This window comes from Cyrtonyx montezumae, unplaced genomic scaffold (genome assembly GCF_038088225.1).
Source record: "Cyrtonyx montezumae isolate F1298 unplaced genomic scaffold, pur_monq_1.0 scaffold_10, whole genome shotgun sequence".
Lineage (NCBI taxonomy): Eukaryota > Metazoa > Chordata > Aves > Galliformes > Odontophoridae > Cyrtonyx > Cyrtonyx montezumae.
In genome coordinates this window covers 27405297-27420421 of record NW_027071826.1, presented here as the reverse complement: position 1 = coordinate 27420421, position 15125 = coordinate 27405297, and the positions used below count along the sequence as shown (strand labels likewise).

The 15125-nt window shown below is 34.4% G+C and overlaps 1 protein-coding gene across 4 annotated transcripts in view; it reads right to left on the bottom strand.

The window, feature by feature from the left end:
• CDIN1 (CDAN1 interacting nuclease 1) overlaps positions 1-15125 on the bottom strand; it is a 107678-nt gene that overhangs the window by 78643 nt on the left and 13910 nt on the right. For all 4 annotated transcript variants that reach the window (XM_065754313.1, XM_065754286.1, XM_065754295.1 and 1 more), the window contains exons 2-5: positions 7562-7607; positions 6647-6711; positions 3653-3713; positions 668-740 (exon numbers count right to left, since the gene is read on the bottom strand). In XM_065754313.1, the coding sequence (XP_065610385.1) occupies positions 668-740; positions 3653-3713; positions 6647-6711; positions 7562-7607 (245 nt within the window). The remainder of the gene's footprint in view (positions 1-667; positions 741-3652; positions 3714-6646; positions 6712-7561; positions 7608-15125) is intronic.

The following is a 15125-nucleotide window of genomic DNA, read 5'->3' as shown; positions in this document are numbered from 1 at the left end:
AGCACTGAGAGCAATTACCCTGATATTCATGACTCACTTTGAATATCACATTGAATATTACTCATAAATCTTTTACGAGCACATCCCCAGAGCTCACTTAACAGCCGGTTTTAATCATGCAGTTGACACAGAGAAAATAACAAAATGTATTTTTTCAGTGGCAAATTAATTTAGGCTTGAACCTCCTCCCATAGCTCTATTCTTTGCTTTTCTTTCATGTCTTTTTTTTTAATTTTCTTATACTTAGATCAGTTAAAAGCTTTTAGCAGGAGTATTTTTCCAATGCTGTAAAAAATTAAAAGTAGCATAGGTTTATTTTGAACGCTTATTTTTGATAATTACTGACTTTTAAAATACATAGTTTTAATCATTTAAATGTAGTGTGAGCTCCACACCCTTTATTTTACTGAAAGGATATATATTCTAAAAATGTAGGAAGGAAAAAGAAAGCATTCATTTAGGTACTATTAAATTGTGGGTGGTCCTTTTACATACAGTTGAACTGTGATTAGCTGTTGAAGATACCAGCCTTAAAATGTTACCCTCATTAGCTCACTTGCACCATTGTGTTAATTTCTTTTAATGTTGTAGTCAGAAGAAAAGTTTGAGACATAAATATCCCAAAATTTAAAAAATAGAAAGGAAGAAAAATACCGGAGTCACTTACGGATGGTTTGCTCCTGCTCTTGTAGAAATCTTTCCAACACAATACGAGCCATCAGAGATGGGGCAAAGTCCATCTTACCTCAACAGAAATAGAAGGGAATTTAGAGAGGTGGCAACTGTTTGAGTTGGTTACCTCATCAATGCTGTAATCTACTTGTACATTAAAAATAAAATGAGAAAAGATATATTGAATATTATCAGAAGTTAGTAGTATATAGTAGTGATATTCTAAGCAGCCAATGTTTTTATGTCTGTATGTTTTCTATTTGAACTATTTTTTAAAGAGATGGCAGTAAAATCTCTTTTGCAAGGTTACCTCTGAAGGAAAAGAAGAAATGCTGATATTTTGCTGTAAATATTTATTATATGTTGCTCCCATCAGGTGAAACCGCATAGCCTTAATACCATCAGCAGATTTTTCTTAGTTTTGCTGAATAAAACACTTCAACAGATGTGCTGGACTAGGTAAAAAAATTTTTTTAGAATTTAAGTTTTCCTTCTTCATAAAGCTCTTCCTCCTCTTTATCACTTTTTATATGTACAGAAATTGTATGTTGCAGTTCTACCTGAAATTACAAAAGCTTTTTAGATTTCATTATAATACTCCCTTACTGCATTGAACTTTTAACTATGAGACAGTAAAACTTGCTTATATATAGCCACAGTGAATTTTTTCTTGACGTGTATTCAAGTTCAATACTAGTACAAAAAAATTTAGCTTGATTTAGTTAACTAGATGCTCATAAAAAAGGTGGTTTCATTTGTGCATATGTTTTTTCCAAATATGTTTGTACTTGGATGCCCTTAAATTCCCCAAGTAGAGAGAAATGCTTTCAGTGGAGCTGCTTATTTCCAGTAACCCACATCAGAGCTGACACATGAAAAATGGTGAAATTACTGAAGGTAGTCCAGCCTGAATAAGGACTACCTTATTAGTTCAGGTACTTGCATCTCCCTAATTTTCATATTAATCATGTGTCCATCTTTCTTTGAAATAGGGCCATCATGCTTCATGTCAGAATTTAGCATGTAAGTAAAATTCATAGTGCTTCAACTCTCACTTGAAAATATTTGTATGAAGAGAACAGTGACTAGTTTTATTATTCCTATCTAACAGAAATAAGATTTATTTTAGTCCATTGGAGCTACGTATAAAATCAAATAATAATAACTTAAAAGTAGTCTCACAAATCCTCAAAAGAAAACTTCAGTAACCAACCCCAAAAGATAGTAATAGGGAACTATTCTTATTTAACAGAGATTCTACGCAATGTAATGTACCTATGTTGCGTTTTCTCATCAATTTTTACAGTTTCCACTGATTAAATATATATTGACTCATAAAGTGTTACCATTGCATCAATTGTCAGCAGATGCGAGAGTACATCATTTAAATATTAACTATCATATAAAAATGGCAGCTTGATTGTTTGGAAGCAGTAATCTGGTGCTGGTTATTGCCACATTTCACTAACACACTAGGCAGCAGTCACAAAATGCATTGCCCTTCTTATACACCTGCTACCATGACATCAGAAGCAGATATGTTCTTTGTACATCTTCCTTTCCTCTTAGATCTAATTTTTGCTTATTTCTTAACTGCAGAAAACTTTGATCTGTATTGCAAAGGCGTATTAGTGTAATATAAACAGATATGCTCACTAGAATAGAAATAATATGCATAATCTCTAAATCAATGCAAAAAATATACAAAGAACCAGTAACAGATTACTTCGTGCTTGAAATATTTTGAAGACAGTTCTTGTATAATATAGGTGCAATATATAATGAAACAAGTTGTTTACTTAAATTTTTAATAAGGTCATACTTTATGTTCTGAGAACAGAATGTAGTTTAAGGCCTGTTTCTTCCAGTAATAGTTAAAAGAATGAAAGAAAAAGCTACACGTTACTACTAATACGAACTAAATTCTTTATTCTGTGCTAACAGTATGATCAGGATATGTGGTCACTTCACAGACCATTAATATCTTCTAGTAATTGACAGGTAATCGCTCATTTGCTAGCTGCTGCAATGTCCATGTGAGAGAAACCATTCTTTCTTACTAATGTAATATGTAAAAGTTGCTGCTATTGCAACACTTAATGTTCATACTGCCGTATCATTTTTAATGCAAACACTCATTTTCTGCCTCCTTCTAACACTTTCTATTAAAATGCAACAAGAAAAAAAACAGCATATACTTCATCTCTTTGAGAGTTGCATAAGCAGTTCCATGGACGATTGCTATTATTATTGTAAATAAATATTTTCAAACTTAAAGGGTAGATAAATTTATTGATTTTTTTTTGGAGGAGGCTCACCACCAGTCTTTCAACTTTTTTTTGTTTTCTTTGAGGTTGTGCTTTAAAGAGTAGATTTTAACACCCCAGATTCATATTGTACTTAATAAACAGTATCAATAAATTTGTCAGACTTTAATGGCAACCATTCCAAACTTTTCACAGACCAACTTTTCTAGGAAATGACTATACCCAGGAATTTATTCTGCTTAATTGTCTTCTAGTAAGCAGTTTTCATTAGTCATCCTCTATTCTGTATGAACAAAATTAGGAGGAGTCAGGAAAATGAACTGTTTTAACCCTTTATATTAAAACAAAAATCTTTGTTTTAACAGTTTTCTTATTTAAAAGTTGTTAACAGATGCCATTTCAATTAATCAATGCAGGACCCTTTAGTAAAATATGTTAAAGACCTATTAGTCTGAAATTTCAAGCAAAATAAAAATTCCGTTTCTTACACGTTATTGAAAGTTAGGGGACTAATTACATTAACTGATATATTAACAAATGAGGCTTTTTAACTAATTGTTATAAGTACTAACAGACTTGGGAACAATTTTAAATGTCTAATGTGCCTGGAAACCATTTATTTTAGGTTAATTACATTTATCAGTAAAGTCACTATAGATGTGGCCCTTAGGTTTTACATTTGGAAAACTAAAGAAAAAAATAAAGACTCCTACCTCATTGGCCAGCTCCAGTAAAACAGGGGCAGCTGCATTTTTCATCACCCCACTGAGGTACCTAGATAAGACAGAAAAGTAACTCCTCTACAGCCCAGTACAGCATATTTCATGAGAAGCATTCTAACAAATGTTTTAAACAATCACAAAATCTCTGGTTTGTTATGGTTTGCGCTGGTTCCTGTTCATTTGCAATGTGCAACAATCTGATTTAAGTTACTGGTTAAAACAAAACCTCACAATAAATCAAGACAACAGTCTTTCAAAAAAATTATGACTTAATGCTCTGTAAACAAATTATACCTGTATTTTTTTAAAGATGCAAAACAAAAATCTCTATTATTCACCAATAGGATTTTGACTTCCAAGTGACCTTCAGCTACACAGTGCAAATCACTGTACATCTCATTCAATTTTTTACTATGCACAGAAGAAATTAGAAGTTTAATCACAGATTTTATCAACTGAGGTAATAGTAGGTAATAGTTTAAATACTAAAGACTTCAGAGAAATCAGAGTGTAAGAATGAAATTAATATTGTGAAGAATATTAGAAGAAATATTAAAAGAAGAATTTAGAATCTATAAAAGATCTTACTTCCAGGAGTTGATGGAATTAAGTTATACTATTGCAAGCCACTGCTTCACAACAGTCTAGTAAAGAACAATAGTTAGCAACATCTGAACCTGCTCATTTATCCTATATTTATAAAACAAATCATTAGAAGGCCACAGCCTTTCTAGTTCTGTCATTATCTATTCATCAGAAGCCCTTCTTCTGCTCATTAGCTACAGATATTATTATCATTTTACCTTTCTGTGAAATGGGTTTAACATCTTGATAAGTAACTCTTCACGGAGGATAATGGCTTTTTGTTTGCAAGTTATTCTGAGGCTGAATAAATAGAGGAACTGATAAAAACTTATTGCCAGGACCTATTTCAATTCCATGTAAAAACACAAAATAAGATGTTTCATGTAAAACTGAACACTTGAAAATTTATATTGGTGGGGGGAAAAATGACAGTTAAAGAACAAAATACTTAACCAAGGAGATTTGCTTGAGATTAATGTGCTAAAACATGCACCCAGATGATCAAACATCACAGCTAGAGCTGACAAAGGAGTGCTACTGGCAATTCCATTATGGACTAACAGATTTCACATAATGATGGCAATACTATTCTGAAGTTTGCTGATCCTTCTTATAGCTTGTCTCTGCACTGGTCCAAATTGAAGCCTATACTAGTCTGAGCAAAACAGCAGGAACTATTCTACTATACTGCACTTCTGCTTTCTTGCAACAAGGATAACTGGATATGACTACATTCAAACTTTTCAGGCAGAGGAAAGCACTGTTTGCTTGTATGTGGGAAGGAACATATCACAGACTGTACAGTTGTGAGATGGATGCTACAGAAGCGTAGTCAACGTGTTTGTCATGTTTATACTAGCAGCATCTCAAACTGGTAGTCTGTGCCTGTAGACTACAAGACATACTACACTGTAAATTTACTAAAAGAGGATTGAGATCAGTTTTCTACACATTAACTAGAACATACCTGATTTTAAAACAGGTGCATTTTATTCAGCCATGTTAATATTTTGCAATATAAAATATCTAGCAATAGCATAGCTATCATATGGCTTCATACATAATGCATTAGTTATGTACTGCCATCATACCTCAGATTGCAGAGAAGGGGACAGAAGACCAAATACTCCTACCTGATGTGAGCCAAACTTAATCACACCTACAACCTAACTGGCACCAACAACACAGCTGCTTTGCAAAAAGCAAAATCTGTGTGTCAAAGTCCATGTAACGGTTCTAGTAATATTATTTAAATTATTTGCATGTGTTCTAAGAAAAGGATTCTTACAGTTGCAAATAACATAGGGAACTTCACTAAAATTATACTAGTTAAAATAATTAAATGAAGTATCATATTTAATGTCTATTAAAATAACAAGATTTTAAACCAGTATTCTTCCTACACAAATATCAACACTGGAGAACTGTCAGGTGAACCAGTATAAATTTTTACAAAGCTATACAACTATTTAAAAAAGAAAATCAAACCCCCAAAAGAGCACAATTCACACTAGACTTTCTAAACTACTGTCTGATATAATTAGATTGTGCTTAGGTTTAAACATATGATTCTGAAGAAGCACAGAGTAAGTTAATTGTTTCCAAATGGAAGCTTCTTGTTTATTTTCCTGGTTCATACAGTTTAACACTAAGCATAGATATCAGACATCTGTAATCACAAGTACGAACTTGCTTGCTATGCAAGCTCTTCAGATATGTCAGTCTGCAAAGTATTCTTTAATTGCATATTTTTACCAGTTATCATTATGCCCCAATTATGTCATTGCAATATTTTAAATAAAGTATATGGAAGTAACAGACAAACTATAAGATGTCGTAAACATTTTATTAGCTTAAGATATAAATAATTGTAGAATATCATAAACGACATTCTCCCTTAAAAGCTATTTTTGACACTTCTGTTGATAAAGCAGGAGTGATTTAAAAATTAAAGCTGGCAATACAGAAATTTAGTATGTAACTTTTGCATTTAATACAGCTATTTTTTTTAAAGGTACAAGCAACTGCAACAGAACAAACTTCCCTGCAAGGAATTTATCATAAATATTAGACTTGACACTGAAATTACGTAATTACAAACTATGGGCTGTATATAATGAATACACTCATATACACTGTAAAAAAAAAAAAAAAAAAATCTTTGCTTATCTGGACTAAAAGCCAAGTAAGTGAAACTCTCCTTGATCAGGCTGACCAAAATCTGAAGTATTCTCTATGTATGCTGATAAACATTTTCAGGTGAACTGTTCTGTAACACTCATCAGAAATTGTTAATTTATATTTATAGAAAATAATCTTCATAAACTAATAAGCTAATTTACTTACAGTTAAAGATAAAAATTAGTGATAATACTGCCAACTAGGCTGGGGAGGTCATACCTTTGGTAGTAAGTTTCAACAGCTTCTGTAGTGTGATGCTTGGCATGTGTTCTTTTTATTTGTTTCTTGAAAAGCAAAAGAAAAAACAGTCTTACAAGTGCATCATAGATCAAAACACAGAAATCATGACTGTCCAAACATGTGCCTTGGCTACACTTTGTTATTCAAACTGAACTATGTTTTAAAATTCTATACAGAAATGATGTTCAATGGAAATGAATGTCTTCAGAGTGTACTGCAATGTACCGTATATGTAAAAGCCAATAAGGTCACAATAATTGAATCTAAATAAGTTTACTGAAGGCTGCAGAGGGCAAAGTAAAACTTGTTCGCTCTTTCAATCTTTCCATTAATTTTCCCTCAATTCAATTCCATCTAAGTCTGGTGTACACTAGTTTTACAATTCAATTGGCATTTTTAACCAGGAAGAACATTGCTTAAAAACAACTTATTTGAAAAACTACAAAAAGTAATTCCACAGAGACTTGCCACTTGACTGACACCTGTCATCTCATGATAAATGACTCCATTTTCTGCCTCTCTTGCCTTCTGCCACTCCGGCAATGGTCATTTATCATCATCTCTGTCAGCAATGGAAAGCAGCACTGACAGTGCAAGTCAGCAAACATTTAGCACATGGAACCACGCAACACAGGGAAATTATTATTGTCAGAATAATAATGGTTTAGCATAATTTATTACAGGTCCACCAAATAAGCAAAGGCTAGATGTTATTAGACAGATGGATGGGTAGGCTTGGCAGCCATCCACTGAGACTCAGGCGGTGCTTGATGTGGAAAAGGGAACATCCTCCAAACCAATCAGAAAGCTGGCAGTTCAATTACAAAGAAATAAAGGGACATTCATCATTCAATTAGGCACCTGTCAACCCTCACAAAGGAGAAAACTTCTAACCTGGTACTCCTGGGAGAAGATGCTCAGCAGAGTGGACTGCGATTGACTGGAACAAATAAAAGAAGGACAAAGTTAATTACTGGAGTGCACTGCAAAGAAACAAAAGAGAAGGGAGCTTCAAAGGTAGGCCTGCTGCCCTGTAATCTAACAGAACATGAAAACAAGTGTGGAAAAGTTGTTCCAGATGAACACCTCAGACAAAGGCTTCCTGCTGCTAGGTCAAGGAGAGAGCATACAAGGGAGGGGAGGAAAATACAGCAAGAGTTTCAAAGCAAACTAGCATATTGTTTAGATGATTCTTTTTCAGTCTCAGAACCCACAAGGTCCTATCAGTAGCAGGTACTGGAGTTAAAAGGGAAAAGACAAAGAGAAACAAAGCAAAATTTCCATTAATAATTGATGGACTTAAATTCCATCAGAAGTTGGGAACATACTGCTTGTTCGCTGGCAACATATTGAAATTCATTTTGTTAGCAGCAAGGGAAACTCTTCAGTAGCTGTCTCATATTCAGGTTAAAAACTTCCCTCTGTCAGAAGTAGCATATGGGACCACTGGAACATTCCCACTGAAACTGATGTGCTTTGAAAATAGAAACTTTCACAGCAGGAAGCAGAGATTCCCTGGAGTCGGTCATTTCCAAAAGCTGCCATAAGCTTCATTCATCTAAGGCTCCCCTCAATGTCAAACACCTGGCAATGAAGCAACCTGGAAAGCATTCTTCCCAAGTGGGAATTTTTCTCTCTGAATTGTTAACATTTAGAAATGGGACAAGATTTTTTTTCCCCCAAAAAAAGCAATCAGTATCACACTGCTGCTGTTTTCAATTGTTCTCTATGGATATATCTACCTCATCATATCCTGAATACAATTAATTACCTCTGATATATTTTCCTACTACATGCAACTTGAACAAATTATAGTCTCAATAAATCGAGTTTTATGGTACAGCAAAGCACTATGAATAATTAACATTTTCCCTTTCATGAGCTTACCTACTAAGACATAACATAGGTAGTTCAAATATTCAGCAGTGCCTAAAGTCTTGTTCTTCTGACTGATTTCCAGCAAGGGAATTTAATATCTGCATTACATCATATTTACATTAAAGGTAAATATTCTTTCCACACTTAAATGGCCTTTCTCCTTGCAATATTCACATCTCAGAGATATTAATTTAAGATAAGCAAGTCTTACACCCTTTTTGAAAGAAGAAAACTGAAGAACAGAATGACTATATGGTTTGTACAAATTGAAACAGAAGTTATGTCTACGTAGTACAGCGTTAAGCTCTCTCTAAATAAACCAGCTAAAGCATGAGGAACAGAGTAACTAGACTAAACTAGACTATGTTCAGTGCTATGCAATGAGCTTATCGGTTTGAGTTATCTGTATCTCATTTTTCTAGTGCCTTTGCCGAGTTTGGGATGGTCTGACCAGCACATCTGTGTGACAGCAGTAAGCTGAGCCTTCTTCTCTGATATTTTATACACGATAAATGTTCACCTGGAATAGTAATTGTCTGAATATTAAAACTAGAAAAATAGTAACAATATGAACTATTATGTAGTTTTATGAAATTAATGGATCATGGATATACAAATGAAAATATAGTCAAGATTTTAAATATTCCTAAATATACATCATTTAACACAGAGGACACAATGCAACCCCAAAAGGAGTATTATCCAATTACGACAATCTTCAACATGTAGATGTAGCCATTAAAAGCTGAACAAAGGAAAGAAATTAAGATTACATACTTAAACAGGCTGTATACATAGCTATGGTTTTTCAAGTTGATTTATTTGAAAAAAAAAACAACAAAACAAACAACCCTGCAGGCTATAAATGAGCTGGATACATATGGCCCCCTAATGGCTCTACACGTAACTATTATTATCTGGCAGATTTACATGGCCATAACAGTAGAACTGAATGTAGAGAAAAGATTCAAAAAATTAAATAAGAGAACAACACAGAACAATGACCTGAATTCTGGGTTTAAGTTCTCTCCCACTGGTACACAAATTTTTGTATTTTTAAATCATTCCCAGTAATGCACGTACTGCACAATTATCCAACTATACTCGTTGACATATCAAAAAGATTTAAGACCATTATCTCTTTTATCTCTCTGTTCTCACATTTGACTCTTATCCATTCTGTTTTGTTCCCTTGGTGTCCTTGATTTCATCTTTCTACTTCATTTTAGTCTGACAAGCCCCTCCAATGCTTCCAACTGTTCAGATCATTTAGGACTCACCCCAAATACTAAATAAATAAAAATCGGGCAAGAACCGAACAAGGTTGATATACACTGGATTGCAGTACAAAAATATTGCGATTGTTAAAGAGAATTACTTAAACAGAACTATTCCAAGAATTTCAAACCTTACTACCACAAGATCTTTCCTCCCCTGGAAGAGTAGATTTATGTTTTCACATGGCTGCTTCCATGTTTCTTCCAATTAACACAGTCCCCCTGTTAAACACCAAAACCAGTTGTCTACCATTCCATGGTTGTTTTTTTTTCTTGCCACTATTCCAGTGCTGCTGGCAAAATTTTGTAAATAGCCAAAAAAATGAAAGTTGCCTGGCAAAATGAAGCAGCTCCTTCAAGCACAGCTGGAACGTCTATTGCAAAATGCTACTGACAGCAAGCTGAAACATCACGGTTTTGAAAAGAGCTTAAAAAGACAGTGCAGTGTACCTGGAGAGGGGACAGAGTCATGAACACGCATCTGCACTGCAAGACAGCACAAAAAGATCACAGTTGCCAATAGTGACAGTTCAGGATACTGCCATGTAACTTATTTTGGGGGGTATCTTATCGATGTATACAAACACATGAAGGGAGTGTATAAAGAAAACAGAGAGACAGGTACTTTATAGCATTGTTGAGTGAAGTGGGCATGAACTGAAACATCGGAGGATTTGTCTGACTGTCAGAAAATTATGTGAGAGTGACTGAACACTGACACAGGCTGACAAGAGAGGCTGTGAAGTCTCCTACTTGGAGATCATCAAAAGTTGCCTGGGAGTGGGCCTGGTCCTGCTCTGGGTGTTACTGCTTGTACTATCATCCCCGGAGAGTACATCAGAATGTTCTGTTTGCAGAACCGTAGTGAGGATAAACTACTTGCAGATAATAAGCTAACACAGACAGATCAGCATTTCGTAACTACAGCTGATGGAAAACTACGGCCAAGAAGCAGCCAATAAGGACTAAAAGATCTTAACTGGAATAGTTGGCCTTCCTCTTCTCAACAAAGCATGCATCCAGATCTAGCCAACATTTCGGGTGCTATTCAACTTTGTATTTCCTATTTAATAGAGCCACGCCTGAAGAAAATCCAAACATGACAATTTTTGCTATTATTATAAAAGGGCTGCTCTGAAAGTAAAGCCTCCTATTCTACTGTGTTGACCCACAATGTCAGAGGCGCATGTTTGTGGGATGCCAGTTGAGACTGAACCTTCCCAACAATATTCTGTTAAATTCTGTTGCCATGTGACAGTTGGCAGCAGAGGGGCAGTCTGACAAAATGGTATCTGACATGGAAGTGCGTATGAAGCAAACGACTATAACTGAATTTCTCCAGAAAAAATTGCACACACAGACATTCGTTGAAGCTGAATGTTCATTGCTGAACATTTATGGAGACCCAACAGTGGATGTGAGCACAGTGAGAAGGTAGGTTGTATGTTTCAGCAACGGTGACAGAAACACGAAAGGTAAGCCATTCTGATCTTATTAAACATCTTCATCAATGACATGGATGAAAGGATGAAAGTTTGCTGATGATAACAAAACTGGGAGGAATGGATGACATACCAGAAGGCTGTGCTGGTATTCAGTAAGAACCAGACAAGCTGAGTTGGGTGGAAAATAACATTACGGTGATCAGCAAAGGCAAGTGCAGAGTCCTGTGCCTGAGAAGGAATAACCACAGGCATCAATACAGATAAGAGGCTGACCTGCTGGAGAGGAGTTGTGTGGAGAAGGATTTGGATGTCTTGGTGGAAAACAGAGTGACTATGTGCAAGCACTGTGGCCTTGTGACCAAGAAGGCCAATGGTATTGCTCAGGGATCAGGTAAACTTTCCATTTCATTTTCTGAGATTTATGGAAATGTAAAATGTTAGGTTCAAATACAAGCTTCCGCTTGTTTTGTATCTTCGTTGTAAAATGTAATTCTTTTTCCTCAACTTTATCTCCATATCTTTTTGCCCAGAATAGAAAGACTGAAAATGCTGTTTTAAATTTAGTGTATTTTAGCATGGAACACAGGAAGAGTGATCATTAAAAAGAAATAACAAGAATAAATATGAACTACAAAGAACATTGAGTCATTGCTATCCTTTCACAAAATGGAACACTTCAACTCACGAAGATGATAAACATAATGGTTAAAATACTGTGCATGGGGACAGAATCTGCATTTCCAAAATTCCGAAGCGGTTATGGGTGAAATTTCATTGTAGCACTGTCAAAGCTTATCTTGGAAGTACATCCAACAGTAAATCATAGTTTTTGTAGGAATTCAGGTATGGTGGAAATTGTCTTTTTCCGTCCACATTCTCTAGTACTAGAGTCATGTGCTCATCACATCTCTTTATGAAATTGTTATTTCTGTAAATCAGATATCTTTCAATTTTAGAACTTTATTTCTACTCCAGTACTTTGGGAACCTTGAAACCAATACTGTGTTGTTAGGGAAATACTCCCATTACAAATGTATTAACGCTATAAAATTACAATAGTCATATAGATAAAAAGAAGTACCCATGAAAAGAGTGACACGTTCATTTCAGCCTTAAAGATACCAATTTGCAAAACAAGACAAGATTAAAGCTCACTTGCAGAGCTATAGCACTAATCAATTTTGAAATTCAGCAACTCAGTTCATTAAACTGTAGAACAGCTCAAGTCAAAAGATGTGAATATGAATCACTTACTAAAGTGTCTTTGCATCTAAGTTGATTTTGTTCCTTTGTTCGGTTTAAAAGTAAAAGTTAAAAATAAGGAGTCAGAGGCAAAGTACTTCCTGCATTGCGAGTTCACCCTATTCAACAATAAAATAGGTTAAATGCAGGCATATACATACAGCTTTGCTGCCTACAGACAGGGTTATGAGAATAGCTATGACAAAGCTTTGAGAAGGCTACTTGAGAAGAGTCATCACTTCTATGACCTTGACATTGGTTGGTCTCACAACTTCTATGCAATTTAGTGATGTGCAAGAACAGATGATGGTGCAATACATAGAAATGGCAGCATTTAAAATTCATAGTAGCATAAGGCCATTACTTTTCCCACTGGACCACTTGAACTTTAATAATGTCTGACCTAGTTGGCCAATAAGTTCTAGCAGCAGACAGAGGAAAATTGCCAGTATTAGATACTATTTGAATTATTTTCCATTTACAAAGACTTAGAAGTTCCTTTAGGAACAGGGCACCAATTCCTCCTGTAGACACCTCGTTTTTTGGTGTCTGTTGTAATGGCCAATATATTTTGTAACAACTGCAGACAACATACGATTTGTATCAGATGTGAAATAAATAAAATGCAGAGGTGAACACAAATTATCAACGCAGGAAATGATCACAAAATAATGCTCACTCCACAGAATTAAATTGCACCTCCTTTCATCAGTATCAAAATTAACATTTGGCAGTAGTAATAGAAGTGTAATTCAAAATAAGTAATATTCTAATTCTTTAAACTATTTCTGATCAAGTTCCTGCAAAGTTAAAAATTAAGTCAGAAAAAAGTTGCTATTTTACCATCACTTCAATTTGATGGTGAAAAGAACAACTGGACATTTTCAGAGCGGATAAAGAACAGTAGATTTTATGGTTAACGATGGAACTCTGACAACATAGGAATGGAACAGTTTCCATCTGAAAAGAAACTACTTTTTGGTCTTATCTTAATAAGCAAGTAGATAATAATTTCCCTGAAATACTGTTATTTTCTTTTCCTTCCAGAATTAAAAAACAATTGTTCCATGTTTGAAACCTACCAAAACACTAAAATGTAAAGACCCTTGTAAGTAAATACCTGTACGTAAGTACAAAGGATATTCACAATACAGGCCTTAAAGTACAAGGTCAATGCTAAAAATGAAATTAAAATTGTCAAATATTAAAAAAATATTCTTAAAGAGGACTTGAATGACTTTCAAACCTTTTCAACTTACACATACCAGAAACTTTTTGGTACTCTGATCACATTGTCAGGGGGTTCACTGTCAAAAGAAACTGATAGGAGAAGTCAGATAGAGTTTATCTCTCACCATCAGCCTGATAATCTTAGTACATGTCCTCCCAATTTCAGGATGAATAGAAAACTATTTTTATTAGTAAATGACAATTTTAACCTAATTAGATCGTTCATTTTGTTAAAAAATTAGCCTGTATGTAAAATGCATATCTGTGCCAATTTGAAACTAAACAAATCCCCAAACACCCTTAAACAATTTGCTCCTAAAAATATATAATCAAATTTAGAAAACTATAAATTATATTTAAATTTATTATTTACAAGCAATTAATTACGAAGACAGCCAGGTGGCTTTCATTACATAAATTACTGTTAATGACACTTGCCTCATGCTGCTACTGTATTTAGCATTTGCATGCATCACATGCCAAGCACACACACTGTTGCACAGCTATCTCCAGGGTAAAACTGAACACCCTAAGTAAAAAAAATATTCCATTAAACTAATAAAAAATGGTTAATTCCTTAAACAAGTGATGATCGTACTGAAGTTTCTCATGCAAAATATAATTTAAAGATTTTTACCTCTATTAAGCATGGACTGTATATAATTTTAAGTAAATTCCAGTTAAAGTAATGATACTGATTTAAGGCAACAAATATACCCATTTACAGCTAGTCCACTTGAGTTTTCAGTCTTAAACTCTACACGGTGTATTAAAGATTATAATTTAAAAGTACCTATAATAATAATATAAAACAGAATAATTGTTGTCTCTCTACCTAGCTGACAGTGTACTATTTTGTCACGTATCATTATGTTAACGTATACATACATACATACATATATTTCCAAAGTCTACTTCAGCCTTTCCAAAATTGGAATCTTACACTTTACCATAGAGTTGATTGGACTTTTCAGGTGTAGCTTACTAGAAGGAATAGCTTACATAGAGGCAATAAACTATTTTTAACATTGGAGATATGGCAGAATGCACTAAGAAGGAAATCCAGCCATTCCTTTTTACAAATAGTCTTCCAGAACTCTTTTTTTTTAAACTTCCTGTCTAGAAGTGTGACAAACGCACTCACTGGCAGGCAACACGAGAAAGTTTGACATGAGGTGACCACAATTTCATATTATGTTATAATAATACATTTTTAGTCTTGTTTTCCACTTCTATCAATAGAATTTCCCCTTCTCTTCATCCATTTCTTGACGATTTAAATTTTAGCTTTCTTTGTACTGCTCTGAAAATGGCCACAATGACCCATTTTTGCTTCATGTATTGTTGCAGTAAAGGCTGGGAGAAGTCTGATTCCATGCCCTAGCT